Source organism: Osmia lignaria, chromosome 15 (genome assembly GCF_051020975.1).
Source record: "Osmia lignaria lignaria isolate PbOS001 chromosome 15, iyOsmLign1, whole genome shotgun sequence".
In the NCBI taxonomy this organism is placed as follows: Eukaryota; Metazoa; Arthropoda; class Insecta; order Hymenoptera; family Megachilidae; genus Osmia; species Osmia lignaria.
This window is the reverse complement of record NC_135046.1, coordinates 2964282-2988786: the sequence shown is the minus strand read 5'-3', so window position 1 is coordinate 2988786 and position 24505 is coordinate 2964282. Positions and strand designations below refer to the sequence as shown.

At 37.2% G+C, this 24505-nt stretch overlaps 1 protein-coding gene across 3 annotated transcripts in view; it reads right to left on the bottom strand.

Annotated features, from left to right (window-relative positions):
• The window catches only part of LOC117600046 (semaphorin-1A), a 126493-nt gene that overhangs the window by 100399 nt on the left and 1589 nt on the right, over positions 1-24505 (bottom strand). For all 3 annotated transcript variants that reach the window (XM_076692640.1, XM_034314980.2, XM_034314981.2), the window contains exon 2: positions 6569-6751. In XM_076692640.1, the coding sequence (XP_076548755.1) occupies positions 6569-6665 (97 nt within the window). In that variant the 5' untranslated portion in view covers positions 6666-6751. The remainder of the gene's footprint in view (positions 1-6568; positions 6752-24505) is intronic.

The window sequence follows — 24505 nt, the reverse complement described above, 5'->3', positions numbered from 1 at the left end:
TTTTGGATTCTTTTTAGTCAACAAAATGGCAAAGATACAACTGTTTCACAATGACTACCCCTAAAAGGAGTGTCCATCATAAGGCATCTGTACCTTCACCATTTTGTCGAGAAAAAAAAAAGAAAAATACGTGCGTATAGCTTAAGGTATATATAATAAAATGTATATTACAAATTTTTTATTTATTACATAATTTCTCGAGAAAAAAAATTGTCAAAAATAACTTTAATTTTTCAGGTTTCTAACTCCTTGAATAGAAATCTCCTATTAGATCGTATGAAATTAATCGTCAGGATTTTATCAAGGTAGATTGTTGTTGCTTAAGCCGGGGTACGGGACCATCTACTTCCCGTTTTTCCCTAGCTTCCGACGTGGGATGGTAATTACAAGTAGAGCCGAGTAATGTAGTGCAGCTCGTGAGAACGACGCCTTAAAGCACGCGAGAAGAAGAAGAAGAAGAAGAAGAAGGAGACTCTTTAAACGACGGCTAGCGTACATAAGCGTCCGTTGAAGAAAGGCCCGAGAAGGACGACTTTTCAAGATATACAAGGTGATCCATAAAACGAAGGAAATAACTAGACTGAATATTTAATTTGAACGCTGTTTAAAGTTAATCACAATACACCCTGCTCTATTATTAACCTGTCATCGATTTCCTATCAATTCTCAGCCTGATATTATAAACGTTTATGTGATTTTTTTTAATCAGTTGATCAGCCTCGTAAATCGTTATTTATTCTTAATATAATGTTATCACACGGCAGCGTCTTTATTGATTTTCCGTCAGCCATGCCAACCGGGAATTCTGACCCCTCCTCCCCGGACATTAATAAATCTATCCGTCGTAACGGCATCCTGAAACGTGTGCAGGTCACGAATTGACGCGTCGCGACGCGACGACGAGAAGAGGCGTCCCGGTTCTCGCGGGGCGATCAATCACTTGGTGAAAAAAAAAAAAAAGGAAAAAGGATTCTTCTCTTTTCTTCCGGTCTACGGCTACATCCGTTGAAATCCGTTCGTTTGATACCGAACCCGGGAGCATTAACAATTCTCCAGTCTGATCTACTTTATCCGCTCCATGTAAATTAACGTCTTTCGGAACGTACCTTTAATCCCTTTTCCAATATACGTTCAATGAGAATTGGAATCATTATGCTTGATGATGATTTATAATGGGAATCATCTTTTTTGTTTCCTATCCGGGGTGAATGATGGTGATACGCATCAATTTGTTATTTTCAATTGAACAGTTCAAGAAGAGGATAACTTGGAATTTAATTAATTTTGCATATCACAAAAAATCTTACACCGAAAGACAATTAGCAATATCATAACTTGTGATTACACTGTGAAACTGATAAAAAAAAAATATGTAATAGGGTCAAAGGAAATTATAGGTTTCGTAATCACGTAATTTTCCCGAGTAATATACAGCTGGATAACGTGAGATTAATCAAACCGATCCCTAACGAAATTGTAGCTTAACTAACGTTTACAAAGAGTGTGTGGATTTCCAAAGGATATAAATTTTCATGCGTATGATGTTTCGTATCAAAGATATCAGAGTCTTAATTAACTTTTGATGTAGTTTCCAGTGATACTACAAAACCAGTGTATAAATTATGCATCATGGAAATATGAAGAAGTTTCTAATTGCAAATTAATTATTTTCAAAGGATTTCACCCTATTGTATGTACCTGTTTGAATGTTATTGGCTGACCATAGAACGTTAATTATCGAAAGAGACCACATCGTGATTTCCATTTACCTTTTGATCCGGCCAACTTTGACCATTAACAAGACCGAATGCAGAACCACAAAGATTCGTTACGCTAGATTACGTTATCTCTGTGTGTGGATGTAGTTATGGAGTTGATTTAGTGGCCGGAATTGATGAAGTGGTGGTTGCATTTAATCGCGCCTAAGTAATGGCATTTTCAGCTCCAACTTATAGTCTTACCTTCAAAGTGTGTGTGTATAGCTTTTATTAAAAGCCTTTCAGGGCTTTTATTCGCGTTAACGATTTTACCGCTTTCACTTATGGATTACTTTTCACAGATTTTCTACTTTTACTTTTTTTTTTTTTTTTTTTTTTTTAAATTATTGATCAAAAGGATCAGCGGATGCTCTATAATTTTTCAGGTAGAATATCTCGGTATAGAAGACTCTAGTTGGAAAATGAAACGTTGCAAATTCTCTGCTCCCCCAAGTAACCTACCAATTAGAATTAACGGTTTCTCAGCTCGATAAACGTTCGACTAATTTCGTAATTGCGCGTCTAACTAAGCTGTTCCCAGAGACGATAATATTTCTGCGATAGAGGACACGTATCCAGCAGGAAAATGGAATAGCAATTTGGACAAACTTCAATCCTAGTAAAACTCTTGGCTCGAGATATGAAAAATTAACTGAAGCACAGGCATTGCCATCGATTGGATTTAACAACACGTTTGCCAAAAGAATCTGAATAATTAAGGTTCTATTATAATTTCGGTTGAAACGATCTAGATAGAACAATTTATTGTTCCCATTCGTGAACGGAGCATTAAAGAATTCCATTATCCTCGTTCGCTAGCTATCCGTGTCTATTCTTCCAGTCGATGGATTTACGTGAAAATTTATCGTAGCTTTCGAGAATGGACTCACGTCTCGTTAAATCACGTTGCGAAACAAGCCATGCGCCTTTGTCGATTTCTTATTTTGCATGGTTAACCCATTTTCCGTCACTGACGCGTTCGTATAAAATAACTGATGACGCGCCAGGTACGTCAGATAATAGGTATAGAAAAGTAGGGTATGATGCACCAGGTATGTCACACAAGTATAATAAGATATGACGCACGGAGTGCGTCGAAATAGTTCACGACGCACCATATGCGTCAGTTGTTACACATATGAGACACGATATGACGCATACAGTGCGTCCTCCATTTCTCCTATCAAAAATTAAACAACCATCGACGCAAACGTTACGTCATCCTAGGATAACAACGAAAATGATCTTTTTTCTTTCCATATAAATATAAAAAAATCTTTCTACTCTTTGAGTTTCAGTTTTTCATTTCGAAAAATGAAGCGAGCCGTGTACCATGCCGCAGGATAATTAGCAAAATTTCACGTGGAACGCAAGCATTGTATCTGAATTTCAACGATAAATATAAACAAGGAGGCCAGCTACGCCCGTCACGCTGGCTACACCCAAGAACGGTTTAATGGAACTGGACTACCTGTTCTGTCCCTGCGTTCTCTATGCATGCAGCCGAATTGCATCGGAATAAGCACCTGTGCAGCCGGTATGAACCGGCGTTATACTGGCTCACATTTTAAAACACGTCTCCTTGCGCCATTTCCCGCGGAAAGATTTCCAGAAAGATACACCGGGTCAACAGAAGTATATACCGTATATACGGAATGTTATAATACCAGTGATGAAATTCTTTTCGAGGTTTATGGACATGCCAGGTAACGAGAATTTTTTCCCCTCTATTTCTGTTGAATCTCGAATGAATAGTTGGTTGATGCATTGTACTCTGACATCGACAAACATGCATTAATAACACACTGAAATTTACATCGATGAATGTATGATCAATGATTAACGAGCGTGTTACCGCAACATTATGCGAATACAATGTCTGACGGATACAACCTAATAACAAATTGAAAAATATCAACCGTGTTTCAAGTTTATCGGTTGAAAGTACATAAGAGAGCAGGGGAAAAGAACTGCGAGTGAACAAGCACAGAGTGGATACTTAGAGTGATATGTATATACATTGTACATGCAGCCGTATATATCCACACGGTTTGTAGTTACGAATCGCAATAATAAGTCGGTATGTAGGTTAGCCATTGCATCGCAACGACGGAAGCCGTACACTTGACTGGCTTTTGCCAAGAGTAAGCTCGTTAGGACTCAGAAGAACTTTGTTAAGCTCCGAGAACCGCTCATGCTGCGTCAATGGCTGCTCGAATGCAACCGGGTGTTGCATTGGATGCACCCTTACATAGCGCAACACTGTCTGTTAACAATGATTAAAAAACCGTTCTCTGTGTCACAAATGCCATTTTGGGATACTATGATACATGCATGATTTCATTTTCTTTTAAATTACAAATTGCATTTTTTATATGCATCAATGGCTCGTACCGATGCGTCAAACGTAAATTAGGTCATACGAGATTAGAGCTTGATAGAACATCTGTTTTTTTTTCTCTCTCCCTCTCTCTCTTTTGTTGCTACAATTAATATCACCTGGCATAATATAATTACCCAAAACATCGTAAAAAATGTATAACGCGCCTTCCAGTTTCTCTTCTTCGCACTCTACAAAACGCGATGAATATTAACGCACGCGATATATGTATACACGGCTCTATAAAACGTGGAATATGCTTTTTATGCAAATACAAAGCTTTTATACGTTCCTCGAAATATACCGACTACTCTGTCAATAAAAACACTGTATCATTAAAATGCCTGCTGTGAATAATGTGACAGTAGGTAATAGCGTCTCGTGTCGGTTTGCTATGACGCACCTAGTGCGTTCTAATCATTTTCAATATTAATCATCTAACTGTCCACTTTCCACCGGTAAAATTATTCATCCCTTATTTATGCTTGATTACCAATCTATATGGCATTTGTCGCGTCAATCATCATTGACCCCGACGACAATGAGTGTACATTAAAGAACCGCGTGGCAGAGAGAAGAGGAAGGTAAATTCGTTGATGACTGTTGTCCCCGTGTTGTGTCATTATCCGTGCCGTGTATTTCCATAATATCTCGACAGAATTGGTCGAAAGCAAGCGAAGTCACGATCGGTTGCACGAGGTTTGTACGAAACGGGACTGTCCAATTTCATTCGTGAACCGAAGGCAACAGACTGAACGTATGTATCCCCCGAAACGGTTGCTAGGGTAATTGAATACTCAATAGGATTTACCAAAGCGGACGAAACGCGGTGTGGCCGCGTCGATCGACACGACACACGCCAATATTTGATCCGTGTCAAAAGCTTCCAGCCAGATTCACCCACGGATTTCGAAGGGTCGTTAAACTCGCTCAACTAATCCCGTCTCTGTCACACCTACGCCCCTATTGTTCCCTGCCTACCCTTACTCTTTCCAAGAGACTTCATTGTCTTCTAACACTGAATTTATTGTCCCCCCTCTCTAACCCCGACCGTCCCGCTCTGTTCATTGGCTTCTTATCCGGGATAACGTGTTGAATTTGGAGATTAATATTTAAGGTACAGACGATGGGATGATCCACAGGTGCTCAGCTCGTGCGGAAACAACGAAGACGAAAACGACCGATGTAAAGCGTAACCCCTCGACCGCAGGGCGACAACCTTTCGTTTCATTTTCCATCCTCTATCTCTCGCGAAGGAAATGAAATTTCCCGTGTGAAAAGAACGGCCGAGAAACGAACAAACTTTTTCTTATCGGTGAATTCGCGCGAAAACGGTTCCGTTTATTGTTCTCGCTAAGCCACCGTGCAAACAACGGACCTGAAAGAACGACCCGGTTCGACGACGATGGATAACGCGAAAAATTACTTTTCAAACGCCTCACGGACTGATTTCATTAGGGATTTATAGGATTCATTTCGTTTAACATGATACGTAAATCTGCAGGATGGTTGAAAATATCGTAAGATTTTATCACAGAAAAAGTATCTCAAAATGGCATTATGGTACGGCAAATTAAAAGATAAAAATTGACGAAAATTTCTATGCACGTGCACCGTTGAGACTCATAGTACTAGTAATGTCAATAGAAAAAGAAGGCTATTAGATATTTTGATAAGAATGAAATTGTTATCAAAGATTTCATGAATGAAAAGTATGACAAAATGGCACTTATGATATGTCAAAATAAAGCTTAAAGTGTACTGAAAATAATGACATAAACGTCCCACAGTTATTTCTAATACAAAACGACTGGTTGTGGATCGCAACGAACAATATTCTTTAGCGAATGATAATACACCCGTTTAATGTATTGTTTGCTTTAAAAAAGAACCATTCGTTATAGGTATATTAAGAATACTGATGAACAATTCATATAATAATTCTCCTGAAACTTGAAACTTTAATTTAACGTACCACTAGTACTATTTTAAGGAGCTTTTCTCTCACGAATCCTTGATTTTTCCCAAGACAATTAAATGCAATCTCGTTGTTCTTAATATAAACCGTTAAAATAATTAAATCACAGATTGACAAAGATTGGAAACAATTGTATCAAACGTGAAGCGATTATCAAAGTTAATCGGGTAAAATGAAATGCGCGGTTGCATAAAATTCGACCGTTGCTTCCCGGTCGATTAATATGATTAATCTTAATATAATATTCGCGTAGATTCTAAAACGGCAGAGCCCGGAGCAATTTGGTAATCCGATGCATCTATAAAATCAGGGTGGCGAGTATGCGGCTTCGTTTTATTGAATTTTCACACGCAAAGGACCAGCGATTTTAACGATACATTATCGCAATTATAAAATTCCTTTACTGAAACTGTGGCTCTGATAACGATCGAGAATCGTTTGAATGGTACTCACGGTGTTTGACGTGCAGCCTGGGAACAGGATCTTGAGGCCAGGCGAGGTTTTGCGCGGCTAAGCTGATCAGCGCCAAAACTCGCAACGACGCGCTCATTTTGGAAGCGAGTGGCCCCGCAGCCAGCTGTATCACCGATCAACGATCGCTCTTGATCCTCGTCATCGCCGCTTCGATCGTCATTCCTGCAACAATAAAGAAAAGAAAAAGAAAAAAGGAGGAACGTTACAACGATGCGATGCGATGGAAGAAGAAAAGTTTCGCGCGTGGTCGCGTTAAAAATCCTGCCCAGTTTCTTAACAAGGAGGATGAGACGCGAGCTTCTTTTGTTCTTTTTCGTCCAAGACTTCTATATACATGCACGAGTTCTTGAATAAGGTAGCGGGTGAGATAAAAGGCTAACGAAGGAACGAAGAAGAGGCCGGAGTCGAGTCGATGAACAAGACGATGGTATGCATTATGCAGAGAGGTCGCCCAGATGGAGCTTCTATTTGTTCTCTTACCAGACTACTGTTTCTACCGACGAATATATTCGCTATTAGATGAGAAATAATATCCGTCGTTACGTAAATATACGATCTATGATTTTATTATTTTTCATAACATAAAAGTATCTCAAAATTCCATCAGTAGCGCATCAATTTAAAGCTTAAAGTGTACCGAAGATATTTATGTTCGTGCACCCTGAGTATTTTTAATATTAATAAAGTTATCTATAAATGTAAAGTTAGATATTAGAAATAGCAATTAATGAATTTCAAATCTAAATCTATTTCTAAAAATATACTTTGGCATCTATTATCAATCTAATCAATTAACCGTTCCCCTATAAGCTGGCACACCTATATCCATTTATTGCACCGGTTGCAATCTTCTCATCATTCGTTTATCGGATTGCGAGCTGGTGCCGGCAACGAGAAATATCGATTCTTCGTAGCTGTCGCGATACAATGAATTTCGTAGCGTGACGTCCAAGTAAACGAGAAAGAAAAAGAGAGTGTATATATATATGTATTAGAGCGAGAAAAGGGGTAGGTTAGGAAGGAAAGCTTCCTGATGGTGTTCTTTCATGGCAAAAGAAACGGCTACCAGCTGAATAGAACAGTGGAAAACGAAGAAATTGAACTCGTTCTACGGTATGTGTTCTTTCATCGCTTTCCTCGTGTTATCGTTTCATCGATACCTTCCACGAATTAACTTCGAGAACATGATTACGATATACGTCATGCTACTACCAGATGATCCACTTTACATTGCTTTAGCAAATTACCTGAAGATTGATGCGCCAGGGGATGAATATGTAGAGGAGTTTCGATGCGTTTATAGGGTTATTTTCAGCAAACTTTAAGCTTCAATTTCGTGTACCATAAGTGATATTTTGAAATACTTTTCTGTCATGAAATTAAGTTAGAATTTTTACATTTCAATATTTATCATTTGATAAGTAGGAAATTAATAGCTTCTCTTATATTTTTAATAACTTTGCTTATACTAAAACTATTAAAGGTGCATTTATATAGAAATTTAGAGCAATCCATAAGCTTTAATTTGATCCATCAAGAGTGTTATTTCGCAAAACTTTTGTGTCATGAATTCTCCTTAGACTCGCCCCCTTCCTCGTCAGCCATACAGTAACCTAATCCAATAAAAATCGTCCATTTCGTATTCGAATCTTCTTCTCTCGATCTGACAATGGAAATATAGAAGTATCTAAGATTCCATAGAAAGAATTACCCGCACGTGGGCGAACGGTGTTAGCTAACGGAAATTACGTGAGGTGCAGTAACGCGGTTGCATTCCAGAAACTGCACTTTGCGATGCACCGTTGCACCTTTCTCTCCGCCTTTTACCGTTAACCTCTACCACTATTAATTACGACGATTATTCCCGAGAATTGCCAAAAATTAGGATTCTTCCCAGAGGAAATTAGTTGGCGGCCGGCCACCGTTTATGGTACTTTGCTATTGTTACGTTGAAACTATACCGAATGGAATATTTGCATTTCTCTTCAAATATTTGTATTTCGAAATTAGGTTGCAGGTGGTGTAACTCACCGTGGGTCAAATATAATTTTCATTACTAGAGAAACTGATCTACTAGCCAAAAATTGAGGTCAGTCCAAAGTAGAATTACACTTCTGGACCGCCTTTTCGTTCAAAGTGCAACTTGCAAGTTGCTGCGTTGCAGCTGACTGCACTTCTTCTGGAGGGCCCTTCGGCATCCGGTCTCGAGGAAAAACTTTTCAGACACACGTAGAACTACGGGGTTAATCGAGACTGATACCTCCATTGATATTTCAAGAAGCCATTAAATACCCAAAGACACTTTCGAAGAAATTTGCAAGGAGAATCGCGGTTTTGGTTACACCAGATCGCCGGAATAATTTGCGCGACTAGCAACGGCTGCTACGAGGAACTGAATATTCCCCGTGATTTGGACCATTTCACCTGGTCGTTTCCACGAGAGGTCACCTGGGAAGGACCACCTTCTATAGGAGTTTCCCTTTTGAATATTCATTCACAGGAATTGGCTGGCGCGTTTAAATAGCCCGCCAAGTTTCTACTCACACGTACTTCCGGGTCTAAATTTAAATTCCGGGGGTAGACTTATCAACTGTGGAGAAGGTGTTGAAGATAAAAAAATAAAATTCTGAGATGGCAAATTGTTTAGATATTAATATTAACATTTTTTGAATTCTCTTGTGAGAGTAAATTGTAGATAGTGGCAACACAATGAGTCCACTATAGATCCTAATATCTACTGCAATTTATTACTTAATAAATAATTACTCTAAATAATTTTAAAAATTCTTAACAAAATATTTTAATTAAAAAAATTTTTTTTTAATATAAACATCGAATGCTTGCAATTTTTTTCAATTGTATCATTATACTGTTTTTGTAATACCCTTTTTAACTTGACTTTGCTTTAGTAATGTCACTTTGTAAATGAATGATTTCATGATAGATCGTTATCACGATAAGTATGCACACAGAGCAATGTTGTATATAATCGTTTTATCTATGTGTACCATTTCACCCGTGTAAGATACGTGTATCATCGATCGACGCACGCGTGCACACCTGTTCCTGTGTACACCGTGATGGCTATTATCGCTTGGCAAACTACATACAAGGTGTTCGTGATAATTTACGAGAGACCTGTTATTTCTTTAACTTTCCTTCAGTCAACACCAGGGCAATTTTGACCTGGGAGCTAGTATTTTCTAGCAAATATATGCAAGGAGATGATTATTTTTCTCTTCAGTTTGTTTATGTTAAGAATATTAATCAAGCGTTAATACGGGCACTTTTGTGAAGATTTAAGCTTTAATTTGAATTACAGTAAGTGCCATTTCGTGAAGATTTTCTGTCATGACTTTCGATTGAAACTTTTTACATTTCGAAATTTACCATTTCGTAATAGATTCTCTTCTATTTTTCATAACTTTCGGCATATCTATAATATTACCGGTGCGCATATACAGTTATTTTCTCTAGAATTTAACCTTTAATCTGAGCTACCGTAAGTGCCATTTATAGAAACTTTTCTGTCACGAATACCCATCAGAGCGAACTTCAAACTTCTCCACATAAAAAAATTCCCTCAATACCCACGTGTGACCCAAAACCCCGATTTACCGGACGTAAATCCTCGTCAATCCCAATCGTATTTTCTATAAACGTAATCTCAATAAATAACCGTTTCTCGGATCGTCCGAGAAATGTCCAAGCATCCCGTCGATAGTGTAATCGTGGCTGAACGGTATGCGCGGATACCTTACCGTATAGGGTCATTTACGAATGGAATTTGTTAGCTGTGATTGCGACAAGTATTCGAGGAAAAAAGTGAGAAAAAAAAAGGGAAGATTGCAGCAACGAGGCCGTAGGAAGGTGGAAAAAAAGCCGAGGGAAGAAGGAGATAAGTCTAGTGGATGAAAGGCGCCAAAAAAGAAGAGCAAGGCCGATGAATGAGTCTAGCGACGGGTTCTTTGAGAACCCAACCGGGTTGTGATTAATAAGTAACGTCGATCTCGGCCAAAGTACAGTTTCCTGAAGCTTCGGCTCCGAGCACATCCGCCGTCATACTTCCGAGAAACGTAAATAACAATTTCCTTCCTTCTTTTTTCTTTTTTCCTTCAAACTGAAAACTCGAAAGTTGACTACACGGTACACTGTTCCGAGGGATAAATATTGGCGGCGAAGGAGAAATTTCCCGTACCATGTTCGACTAAATTTCCAAACGAAGTTAATGACAGAGAACATTCAACGGTCATTTGTCAAATTTTTCTCTTTCGATGGAAGGCGTGGAAACCGGGTCAGAAGCGTTGCCGATAATTTCAACGAGAAATCTAAATTTACTGATAGTTCTATTAATTGCTAAGCATGATTTATTGGAAGCCGTCGGTGTTTTTCCGGAAATTAACCAGCTGCCGGGATAGAATTAATGTAGATATTTAATTAAGCATCTAGCGGAGCAGTAGCTTTCTTTCTTTAATTATTACTTCACTTCTGTTGAAAGTATGAACAAGGCATTTTAGGGCAAATTTTAAGCTTTAATTTAATATACCACAAGGGGCAATTTACCAAACTTTTCTGTCATGAATTTTCCTTAGACTATCATGTTAGCAAGCTGCTGGATAGAATGAATGTTTCAGATGAAACGCACGCTTCCGCTTGCAACGGCAGTATTTGTCTTTCCGCGGAAGTTGTTGAGAGTTCTGAAATCCTTGGCCATACATACGCGAGGGCCGTGCATTTTATGCGAAAAGTTTCTTCGCTCGGTGATACCTTGAATTTTGCCCAAAGGGCACGGCGCTGCCCTTCTTATAATCCAAAGGCAGGCAACAGGATGGGTCTAATTATCCATGCGCTTTGTGCGTACAATGGTTGTGTAAAAGCAGCACTAGCCACTATGGTTGCTCGAACCGTGGATAATTCTAGGCCGATCGCTCACCGTTCAACGAGCCGAGGATCAAAGCAAAAACAGTAGGCTAGCTCTCTAGCCTGGTGAAATCCTCTCCTGCCTTTCAAAGCTCGTTTACCTTACCATTCTTTCTTCTTTCTATTTTTACTGATCATTTCTACAGAATTTCCATCAATTTACAGATCTTGGAATCATTAAAGACCCTCGATTATTACTTCTGTACACGTTCAGGTCCACATGGGTAGACGTACCCATGCTGAATAGGCAATAACATGGAAACCTGTTACCCCATGCTTGAACGTGTAAAAGCGCGGACCTTGGGATCTTTAGCTTTGTTCATTCTCCATAAAACTATAAGGTATCAATAAATCAATGTCATTGATCTTCCTGTTCAGAAGCTTTCAAGATTACTTATTCCTTGGTGGAACCGCAAAACGGGCAATTTTGTCCGGTCTACTTGCTGAAGAATGGATTTCCAGCAAACGATCATCGGTTCTTGTTAGATCTTCGATTACGTCGATTCAGCTGTAGGAATCCTTTCTCGTTGATTTTACAATCCCTTAAATTTCTTTTTTTTTACTTCGCTGACACCGATCCAACCAGGAAAATTAAATCGCTTCTTCTCATTTTTTATTTTATTCGTTTCCGATCGGATTGACGAGCAATAGCTGGTCTTGGTTCGTGACTATCGTCTGACGTAAGAGAAAGTCTCCGAGCACAGGGGGGAATCGGAAACCGATGGTGACGACGTTGCTGGAGGGAAGTGACTCTCGATCTACGGGTTCGTCGTCTCCGTGTCTGGAAAGTAGGGCGACCAGCCACGCCTAACAGTGGCTCGCTCTCAGTGCGTACAATTACCAGCATAGATGTCTTCTACACGAAAGACAGTGTAAGGGAAGGTGATTATACTATTAGGATGATTATATTAAGGGGTGAGGCTAAACTAATTAGAACGACTATACCGATAGAAGGACTATACTCATAGGATGGCTATGTTGACAAAGAAGCTACACTATAATACAAGGAGAGTTGTTCTAGGAAGATTGTACTACATTGCCATTTTCCCTAGAGTAAGCCTACTCTGCTCAGAACTGTACACATCATGAAAGAAACCACTTTGTTAAGCGATCCTCAGGGAACAAGGGAATCCAACGTGAGGCTTTGTAGAATTTATTAGAGTACCGCGTGAAACTGCAATGGAAGATTTACGTAGCTATTTTCAGTAAACTTCGAGCCATAAATGTGATTTTCAAATTACTTTTCTGTCATGAATTCTTATCAGAATTTTCAAATTCCTAATTTAGATAATTGGTACATCAACGATTTAATAGTGTACTTCTTTTTTGGAGCAAAGCTTCGCTATTAAACGACTGATCGGGATTTTTGTGACTTTTTAACTCAAAATCTAGATTATCAATTTTGACCATTCTTTGCAAGCCGATGACAGTGGTCACTGTGAGTGTTTATCTATACATACATATAAATAAAATTCAAGTGTCTGTCTGTGATTTCGAAATAATGGTTATTTTTAACTCATATATGGTTTTTCGCACCTTGCTAAAATCCAAACATGCTTTTGCAAAATTTTTGTCTGTCTGTCTATCTGTCTGTTTAAACGGGCTAATCTCCGAAACGACTGAACGGATTTTAACGAGACTTTCATTGGCAGGTTCAGAATTTATAGAGTAATAATTTAGACTTCTTTTTATTCTGGAAATATTCAGAGATTTCACGTAAATTTAGAAAAACTGTAAAAATCAGGCGAATCTCATTCGTAGCAAATCTCAAGCTTTAATTTGGCGTACCGCAAGTGTAATTCCAGCCAACTTTTCATTCATGAAAATTCGTCTACAAACAAGCTCTCATTCCCAACGCCGAAACTCCTAATTGACTCGCCAATAACTCCCAGCAATCTACCAGCACGTGTCTATATCTCCTAGTATCACCCACTGAGAATCATAAATACTATCTGAAACAGTGGTAGGAGAAAGGATACGGTTGTTACGTCTTCACGCTTCCCTGAATAGTTCGATTTGCTTAAGCAAGCCAGCACCCTCTAGCACATCAGTTTAAATTCAGCTGGCGGTCAGAAACAGAGGGGGGTGCGATTACCCAACGGCTATGTACCTATACGTTGACACACGGTGGCATTGGGCTACGTGTGCAAAGTAGCTACTAGGGATTCGACCGTATGAATATTCAATGCTTGCCTTAGCGGCGATGAAAATTCGATTGCTCCGCAGCTACGGTGTCTGACGACCGGCTATATACGACCCAACACCGTCACCTTTGCCTACCGTCTTCCACAAGACTTCCGTCCATGCCGATCGATGACAATCGTCCACCAAAGGATACATACAGAATCCATCAAAAGTTTTTGGTGTCTTAGGGTATGGACACGGTGGATAGCGTTTGTATCAAAAATTTTGTACGATAAATTGAAAAATGAACCCATTGAAATAATTTCAAAGCCCCAAAAAATTGGCAACGTGGATGATAGAATGCATCATCCGTGGACTTAAGTATTGTATTATGATTTTTCGATAGAAACTTTTGAATCGAAGTGTATATGGGGCTCATAACCTTCCGATGCAATACGGAAGGCAGGTTCTATGGGATAAGCCAGTGACGGAAATTGGAAGACCGGGAAGTTGTGATGCATTTGTTCCTCGAGATGGTCGGAATTGAATTTTCCTCGGAGTTCATCGATATGCAGTGAATGCAGTTGACACGTTTGGACGGTGCATTTGTCAAATTGATAGATGTGGCGTTTAACGACACATTATACAACCGTGAATGAAAAAATGAATGATCTGAATGATTCAGGGAATTATCTTGTGAATAATCCATTGAGAAATTGATACACTAATCGGTTTAAGGGTGGTTTAGGGAAAAATTGATACTCTTGATTAATCAATCAATTTTTCCCCCAAAAAATTCTTTGATAAATAGTAAATCTACTTCGGTATGTTAGAAGAATTATTACGTTTTAAAACTATTTTAAATAAACATTGGAGAAATGCAATTTGACTCCATAAAAAATATTTAAATGCAATTTTTGTTTTCAATTTGTATACAGAATTATGGATTTAAAGGGCTTACAATTCACCTAATAGATACTCTACTATTCCATGAGAATGTGCGCGATCAGCTTACAATAGAGAGGCAAGAAACAGCAGTGCATTTTATTGGTAAGAGAAACCTTCTCTTTCTATACTGGGACACCGAATCTCTACGTCTATATTTGACCCAGCTTTTTTATTACCATCATTTCGAAGTAATAACAAGTTCGATCCATGTAGCACTTGAAGATAAGAGCTTTCCGATACTAAGAAAACTTGTTTTTGCTATTACATTAAGTCAGTGGAATTTATTCTTACTCGATGGGTCTTATAGATCTGGATAAACGTGCTAGATACTATCTTATTCCTCTAGGGAATTTTTCTTCAATTTTCTATTTGGTATTTACATATACAAAGAAGGAACAATTTTCAAAATTTTTAAATAATCCAAAAATAATAACTTTGAAAAATTATAACAAGGATGGAATTTATACTTCAAATTTGTTAATTTTTAAGATCAATTAATTAAATCAAATTTGACCCTGTATCGATTCCAAAACAGTTGATTAAAGAATTGATATTTTTTAAAATTTCTTTTATTTTTTCATTTTTCTTATCGATTTCTCAACCCCTTCTTCTTGCCACCCCTTCTCTTTTGTCTCATTTTTATTGCCAGCTGCCATTTCTGCCCCTCTCTTCATACATCGTGTTGTTCGAACACATTGGACGTTTCTGTCTCTCCCCTTCGTTTAACCGTTGCACACGTTGCACCCCTTCTGCTTCCACGAGTGGCTTCGATTTTTCTACTATATATCTACTTCTGAAAGTAATTTAATTTCCGTTCTCTCCGTTTGAATGACTCAGTCGAGTGTGAAGAACATTATCAACCCTTTCGTTACAAAATTCAATGATCGGGTGCAAAGATATCCCCATAGACAAAGGATAGTCAGAGTTCTATAGAAAATGATGTACCAGAAATAATGTGCTCAGAAATCATTAATAACAACACCACGAAATACCATCAAATTTCTAAACTTGTGTATCCGATGGCAAGAATGCAAGGAGATGACGGTGGATCGGAGACAAATAACAAAAAGATTGAGAAAGAAAAATGTAAGAGCTGGAATCGAGGGCTCGCGGCTCTTCTCGGAGAATCTCGTTCAAAGTACTCGGCAAACGCGGAGCCTACATCCATTCATGATTCTTTCAAAGGAATCCTCTCTATCCTTTCATATCTACTCTTTTCCCCGGCCTCTCAACGACTGGCCCGTGTGGACCGCGGGGCTGAAATTATTTAGCCACAGCTTCTCTACCCGCTGGCAATGCGCTTATTCTTCTTTTTTCTTCTTTCCGCTCGCTTACTTCTTCGAGCTGGCTGAAATCAATCGCTTCGCTCCGACGAAACAAAGAATGTATCGGTATCAATTTTTTACGGTACAGATACTGCATCGTTTTTCCGCGATATCTCTGTTGAGAGATGTACATACGTATGATAAACCGATCGGCGTCGACTATCACTACTCACTTAATTGGGCCAATCAAATTATGATTTATGTAGGAACACACCGAACGGGAAATTCTGCTCTTTTAACGATTGTGATTAAATGAGAAATTACTGTAACAGAAATTTTGAAATTCTCTGTTGTTGCACAGGATCAAAGGTATTAATAATTATCAGATTATTGTAAATGGAATGATTTAACACTTTAATAGCTTTCTTTATATATATTTTTTTTTAGTTAATTTATATTCCCAATATTGGAGTGGCGCTTATATAGAAATTTTTGAAAAGATTTAAGCTTTAATCTAATGGCTCATAAATGTATTTTTAAGATACTTTTCTGTCATGAATTTTCAGCAGAATTTCCACGTATCAAATCTGCATATTTAATACGCGCCAATTTCATACCCTTTCTTTTTTAATTATTTTCATACTTCTGTTAACAATCTCCGCGGTACATTCATACGGTAATTTACAATAAATTTTAAGCTTCAATTTAGTACACCGTAAGTATAATTCTGTAACAATTTTATGTCATAAATTCTGCTGAGACTGCAAATGAAAGAAAAGCTGATGAGATTCATAATTTCTTTTTCTTTTAATTCATGACGAAACGTTTCATTCAATCAGCCATAGTCTCAAACTGCTTGAAAACTTTTGTTAAAGCCTGGTCTCGAATTTAAAATGGTCTCACGCGACCAGGATCGATCGTGTAACAATTAAAGCGACCGGCCAAGCAATTAGTCGAAACGATGAAACGAAACTTTCAAATCGGGATTAAAAAAAAAAATCGTCTCACGAAGATCAATAAAACGAAAATAACAAAGTTTCTCAATAATTTTTTGTCTCTACGAAGTAAATCAAGTAAATAAATAATAACGAATAAACATTTTATTTCGACATGAATTTTAATAAAACCCACTTTATTTCCCAATTTGCATTTTTCATGATATATTCGACATCCAGTTTATCATTTTTCTACAAACCTCACAAATTTTCGTCGATTCTCGCGTAAAACCAATACACATCTGTTTCATACGATTCTACCTTGTTAAAACAAAAACAAAAAAATGTGTCTCTACGGTTTTAAAACCATCCACTACATTATTGGTTTCGTTCGATTCTGTAAAACAGAATCGATGATAAAAATAAAAAATTGCACTTTTCAAGAACTGAAGGTGGAAAATTTATTATTACAGTTTCCTTTGGAAATTTTTTATTTTTTCGATAACTTTCAATTTGAAAAGCATCAAAACGTTTTAATAATATTTTATTCGATAGCAATATTTCTACGGCTTCTGATGAAATTTCAACATTTAAAAAACAACAATTTATGCACTTTCATCTTTCGCCGTATTAAACAATGTTGGAAATAATAATGAAACACTGAATGGTATATTTCAAAGATTATTCAATGGTGAAGTGATTGAATGCAAGCATTCCTTGGAAACCATCATCCATGGTAAAAGACCGGAAACGAGCGTGCAACAACCATAAGTAAGTACGTCTAACGGTATACCATCCTCTTTCTTATCCGCCAATTCACGCTTACAATATTCTGTCTTGTGCTAAGAATATCAAAGCCATTTTTGATCATTTTTGCTTGAGAAAAGCACTTTAAGGACAGAAAGTGAACAGAATAAGTTTTTTGAGTACTTTGAGCTCGAAAAATCAGTCATTTTTCATCAGTTTTTTTCTCTTAAATCATGATGTAAATAAAAAATCCATTATAGCCAGTTTGTTATACAAATCTTAAGCTATATGAAGGTATTTTAGATTTTCTATATTCAAGAAAATGGCGGAGTTACAGGTGTCTCAAGATGACTACTTCTGAAAAAAAGTGTGTGCCTTTGAAACAGCTGTAGCTCTGCCACTTTATCAAATACAAAAGATTAAAAAATATTCTTCTATAGCTTAAAGTATGTAGAATAAAATGTATACATATAATGAATTTTCCATTCATTTTAAGATTTAAAAAAAAAAAAATGATGAAGCCAGAATCAGTTTCAATGCACGTTTCTACTGAAAGATAAAATAAATTTTTGAATGATTCAAGAACTCAAAGTTCAGTTTCAGTAATCTTGTCGAAGCAACGATGACTTAGCGGTAGCTGACAGAAGCGCAAAGTTAAACAAGAAAACGAATCAAACTACCAGCGCGACCTCAAATTCCTTCAAACACCATCAACGTCAGAAATTTCTGTAACATGTTTCACAGACCCTACGTAAACGCGTTAAAGTAGGTGCCTAGGTAATAACCTGAACATATACTAGCCTGCGTTGCTAGAAACTTTCTCCAACCCCACAGTTTCACCCTAAACTTACTAGAACACGTGGATGCGCACCAGACTCTAACAAACTGGAGATTATAGATTGTGTGCCTATCAAAATTGGTCATTGTTCGCACCTTGAATGATGCAGGAGTCATTAATGATACCAAATTCAAATTTAATAAATTAAACAAAATTCTAAATAGTTCACTCTCAAAACTGCCCACGCGATATCGAGTGCTGAGAGCAGCGTACTATTAAAGACAATTCCAAAATGTTGTAATTAGTAATTAAAAGGGTCAAATTTGAAAATTTACTCAGTCGTAATTAATTTTCTAACAAAATAAATCAAATCTAAACGAGGGATTAATGGTCCCTTCGATCCATTATTAATGATATGCAACAGTAACAATTATCATTATTGCTTTTTTACTAATTACTCGTACAATACGTATAACTTGTTTCCCGAGCAGACAGGATAACATAGCACTTTGCACAGGAAACACATAAACGACAAATAATATCGCGCTGAGTCAAAGGAATGATTAAATGCAGTATGTTTATGTTGGGAATAATTCACGTAAAATGGTTACCCTGTCTCTGTATTAAAGCGCTAAGCAACGCATAAATCGTACCGGCTATTCTCTCCCCGCATCGTGCAAAATTATTATTTCGAATTTTCTTATTGAATGAAAAGTTCAATTGGAATAACACCACGAAATGTCCGCAGTGTAGCAGACCAACGAGATGGTAGAAAGCATCAGCCATAGTAAACTTCAAGGCTAACCATTCGCCAGTGTACAGTCCACGGCATAAATAACACGACCAGCGACCATTTTACAGTGCACACTAAGCTCTGAGTATATTTATATTTATTTGTTTATAAATAAATACCAAAAAAATTGTATAAATGTATTAGACATTAGATAATCAATGTTAAGCCAAAATAAAGATGATTTTTCTATGATGAATGATCGCTATAAAAAATGTTAAAAAAATTAAGAAAAATGAAAGAAACTCTGACCTGGACACAAATGTTACCCCCGACCATTTTCTCTTATTCTTAAGATACTTTAACTTGGTACACCTGTTTTGTAAAACCTTTCCAGAACAGTGACAAAAGTCTCCTTGGGTGGTAAGGACATGCAGTTGCATAACTATGCAAGACCACGAAGAGGTAAGTTAGCAAAGGGAAGATTGTTCGTCCGGAAGCAACGATTCGTCGGATTAGCGGAGTAGCCAAGAATTTTCCGTGCCGTCGGATACAAAGGAAGGGATTTGTTCACCCTAGAACAAGCCATCACGCGCAGCCAATGCGTCTGCATGTACGTGATAAAAGCGTGTCTCTTGATTCAGGGTGCAGTGACGCGTTTCGCACCTGTTGGAATGCGACAGAGAATCAAAAGGAGACGGGGTCAGAAAAATAATATACCCAATAAAATAAATGCAACAGGAAAATATCATATAGAAAAATGATATTTCTGATGTCTATAATGAGTATCTTTAAATTCCAAACACAAAGGTGTGTAGATTACGACCTTAAAATAATTGAACTAGACTTGATCCCCAGTAAAAATTGTAAAAACTATCACTGCTCGAAAACAGTGATGGAAAAATCGTATAAACGTCGAATGGATAAAAAGGATTACGTAAAACCGTTTGCGAAAGTAAGTTTCATTCAAGACCGGTCGGTTAGGTGTCCCCGTATGTACCAGCTTTGACCGAAACGAATCCACCGTCCAATTACCTGCCATAAAGCCACGTGAAAGTCCAAGTGGAAACTTTTTCCTCTCGTGACGAAAAGATTTCGTTTTCGACACCATGAGACACAACGATCGTTTATTCTTTTTTTTTTATGTCATCCAACCAATGAGAAGATATTGCTCCATTTCGCGTGGGCCGAATTGAATGGTCAAATTGTGTAATGCTATAGTACACCTGTCCATCTTTTTCATTAACCTTTAAGCTTTAAATTGATATAGGACAAGTGCCATTTTAAAATACTTTTATGTCTAATAGGATTTTTTTTAAATTCATAACTTTGTTAATACTAAGAATATTGAAGGATCGTTTATATAGAAATCTCGAGGAAACCTTAAGCTTTAAATTGTGGTATCATGAGTGATATTTGAAGATACTTTTCATTCATGAAATTAAATTAGAATGTTCACATTCAAAATTTAGATATTCGATTTGCAACAATTTCATAGTGTTCTTTTAAAATTTTATCAATATTAAGAGTAGTAAAAGCGCACTTATACCATAATTTAAGGCAAATTTTAAGCTTTAAATTGAGGCACCATAAGTGCCATGTTGAGAAACTTTTCAGTCATGAAATGGCGTCAGATGATTCCCATTTCCAAATCACCCTACTTCTTCCTAAGCCTTGCCCACTAATTTCTATCTTTATGAAATCCCCTCGCTCTGGGTAAAAAAAGAAACCTCAAAGATCCTAATAACAACCATCTATAAAAAGAACACGATGGGTCAAAAAAGCCACCAGTAGAATTTCTCAACTAGAGTGTACCTGGCCCACGCTGCTCGTTTCTTACTTCTCGGTGGGTATATAATGGCCTCTTCCCGCCCCGATCTTCTACCTTCACGCTCGACCGTTCTGGCAACCGATGACAGAGCTGGCTAGTACAGACCCGTACTCGTTCGCCATTAAAGTGAGAGCAAGCAAGACAGGACACCACCGTAATGGAAATTGTACTCGACGAGAACGACCGAAGCCTGTTCGTGTATCAAAGAGAATGAAAAAACGTCTAAAAATTTTTAGAAAACGGAATGCTAGAAGTCCTCTGAAAGCGCGGGAAAAGTATGCTTTCCTTCTTGCTGGAATAATTTAATTAAAATTTTACAAAGGTCAAAGAAAATAATTAAATATACCTATTTCTTTACGATGAACAAATAGAATGAAGAATACAATCATGAATATTGTAATGAGATACGGAAGAGAATAATGATGATACGCAGATAAGAATATTTATTGAAAAATCAATAGCGGAGCAAGGATATCAGTGATACAGTTGCTCCTCATACTTATTCAATGAAGGAAAAACAGTAGGTAAGAGTATCGGGTCATTCTCTTGCTGACACAAGAGGAATACCTTGTTTCTACTGCATCTGTTTATGAATACATTATTAACTACCATTTTGCAATTATTTCAATTTAAATTTAATATTCAATGCTGTGGAAATATTTTAAGTTGTGGGATTCAAGGACATAAAGTGAATAAAATAAATTTTTAGAGAACGGACCATGAAGAGAGACTAACATTAAACCTTTAAAGTCAAAATCATTCTTCCTCATTTTCTTTCTCCTACGTCATCAAGTAAATAAAAAATCCATTATAGCCATTTTGTTGCATATATCTTAAGCTGTGCAAGGATATTTTTAGATTTCTTTTTACTCGACAAAATAGAGAAATTACAGTTGTCTGAAGACGACTACCTCTGAAAAGAGAGTGTCTGTCTTGAGGCAGCTGTATCTCCGCCATTTTATTGAGTGCAGAAAATCTAAAAATATTCTTACGTAGCTTAAAATATGTAGAATAAAAGGTATATAACGGATATTCCATTTACTTCAGGGTTTAAGAGAAAAAAATATTATTCGTTGATCCTCTTCATCCTATGTATATTTATCTAGTTGGCACGATTCCGAGTATCAGCTTCGCCTCTTTGCTCTGGTATCACCGTCCATCGGGACGAAAGGGAATTAAAAAAGAAAAGAAGAATGTTTTGTCTAGACGGTTCCAAATCGAGAACAGGAAAAGAGTTAGAGGAGCAGCAGTCCTCGTTGGCGTATGTCCGCGTGTTTCAACGTTATATATGAACGTATAACCATCCACTTTCTCTTCCGCGAGTCTCAACCTACACGATTCTCTGCTTCAGCATGAATAGTCTACCCGTGTCGTCGGTATCAGCTGTTCACGATGACATTAATGACCGAAGAGGAGACGATACCTAACGTGACCACCGCCTTGTCCCATGTAAATACGTGTTAAAGAGAAAAGCGAGATTTACAGAAGGAAATAATTATTTGTTATAATAGAAAATTAAGAAATTTTTTGAATGCCTTTTGAAGGTAATTCATTGAAGGTAGTAGATTTTATAATTTTATACCATTTTCCAATGTGGAAATTCTAATACAATTTCATGAAAGAAAAGGTCTTCAAAATGGCACTTGTGATATACCAAATTAAAGCTTAAAACTTCATGAAAATAACTACATAAGTGCTTCGTTGATACTCTTAGTATAAGCAAAGTTATTAAAAAAAATGTAACCATATGAAAATGGACCATATGAAATGCAACAATCTAATAGTTTTTTCTTTTCAAATTTCTAACTTCGCTAATATTAAGAATGATGCTTTAATTATATGTACCACAGGTGAGATTTAGAGATGCTTTTCTGTGATGAAATTACATTAGAATTTTCACATTTCAAAATGAGCTATTTACAACAACCTATCCTTTATTTGGCTACCATTGATGTACTAAGTACTAAATTTTCAATTAACCTAATTAAATTCCCAGAAAATAGCAGAGATTTTATAAAACCAAAATAAAGTTCTTTCAACCAAACAAAACTGTAGCAAAACCAGCCACTGCTTTTGCATAATGCACCCGAGGGCTGATATCCAACAAAATGCCGTTAAATCTCCGATATTTAACAGAGCGAGCTTAATAAATGCAAGGCGTAAGAATACGTTGAACGATAAATCATCGTTGCCTAGACAGGATTTATACGTGTTCAGCAGGGCAAGAAGAGTGTTCATAAATTTCTAGCAGAAGTCAAAGTTTGCCAATTAGAATAATATGAAAACCGCTCAGCTTCTCGGATTTACATGAATCGTCTGTTCACAGTGGCCGGGTATCAACTCTCGACCGTGACAAATGACCAGAATGGAATAACGCCAACTTTACAGTGAACGATTAAGATTGTCGAGCATACTAGGATCCTGATTAATCGTCGGCATACATTATGCATGGATATCAAGCAAGAAAAAACTTCCACGCGGATCCAGATCAAATCATTTACATAAACAAAACTTGTTTCAACAACGAGAACCATGTTAAAACTATTCGTTAGAACTTTTTATTAAACCCTTGAAAATTTGAAATCGAATTAATTCATACTTAAAATTTTAATACTTAATTAAATATTCCAAGTATTATATTTATTATTTAACTTAGAATCCAGTTAATTATTCTGACCCCCATATGTATTATTTCAAATTTAGAAAAGCGCGGAAATTCAAATTCAAAATAAAGCCTAATGGTTAACACGTTTCAAATACTAACAATATTTTCGATTCGTTCAGCCCCTTTACAACCTAAGAAAGAACGCTTTGGTGGAGGTAAACAGCAGGCTTTGCATTGAGACGAGTAAAGTATGTCATGTTTGTTAAAGAAATATGTACAGTAACCTTTCGCGTGATCCACGAACTTTCATCAAACATTTACAGGTCTCTTCAACGAGAGAAAGTTACGAAAAAAGCCGAAGAAGCCATCGTACTTACGGAAATATATTATGCATTTCTTCGACTACCTAATGAAAAGAGAAAGTAGTGATATATTCTCTATCAAAATATGCAAATACGGAAGAATCAAATTTATGAATATCCATATCATTTTTTATCATTTTTGTATAACATTTACTATATGTATATCGTATTAATTATGATTCTTCTTAAACTGTTATACACATTTGTTTACCTTCGAAGGTAATTTGGGGTCAACGTCCTAACCTCTAAGATGTTCAAGGATAAACTGTATTTCTAATTACTTAATACCGTTTCGATCAAATTAAGTTTTAAATCTTTATAAAAATTCATACTCAAAATATTAAACTCTATTTTCCTAAAGCCCCGTATAGCGTCAGTAACATTTGGGATGTTTTCTTTGAGCCTGGTAAAGGCCCACCGTGGCTCGAAGCTTATCGTGTTCAGCCACCACGCGTCGTTACGTTCGTGGGGCCCGTCGAGCAATAACCACGAAACCGGTTCTAGAGTCGTACAGAATGGCCGGGGTAGCCAGTCAACGTGTATACATACGCAGGCGACTTTCTAAACTTCCGTCGCGCACGTATACGCTTTATTTTTCATTGTTCACCTTCAGCGTGTCACGTTGGAAAGATTGGAAGAGAATTTGCCTCGTTAAACACTACCGTGACATA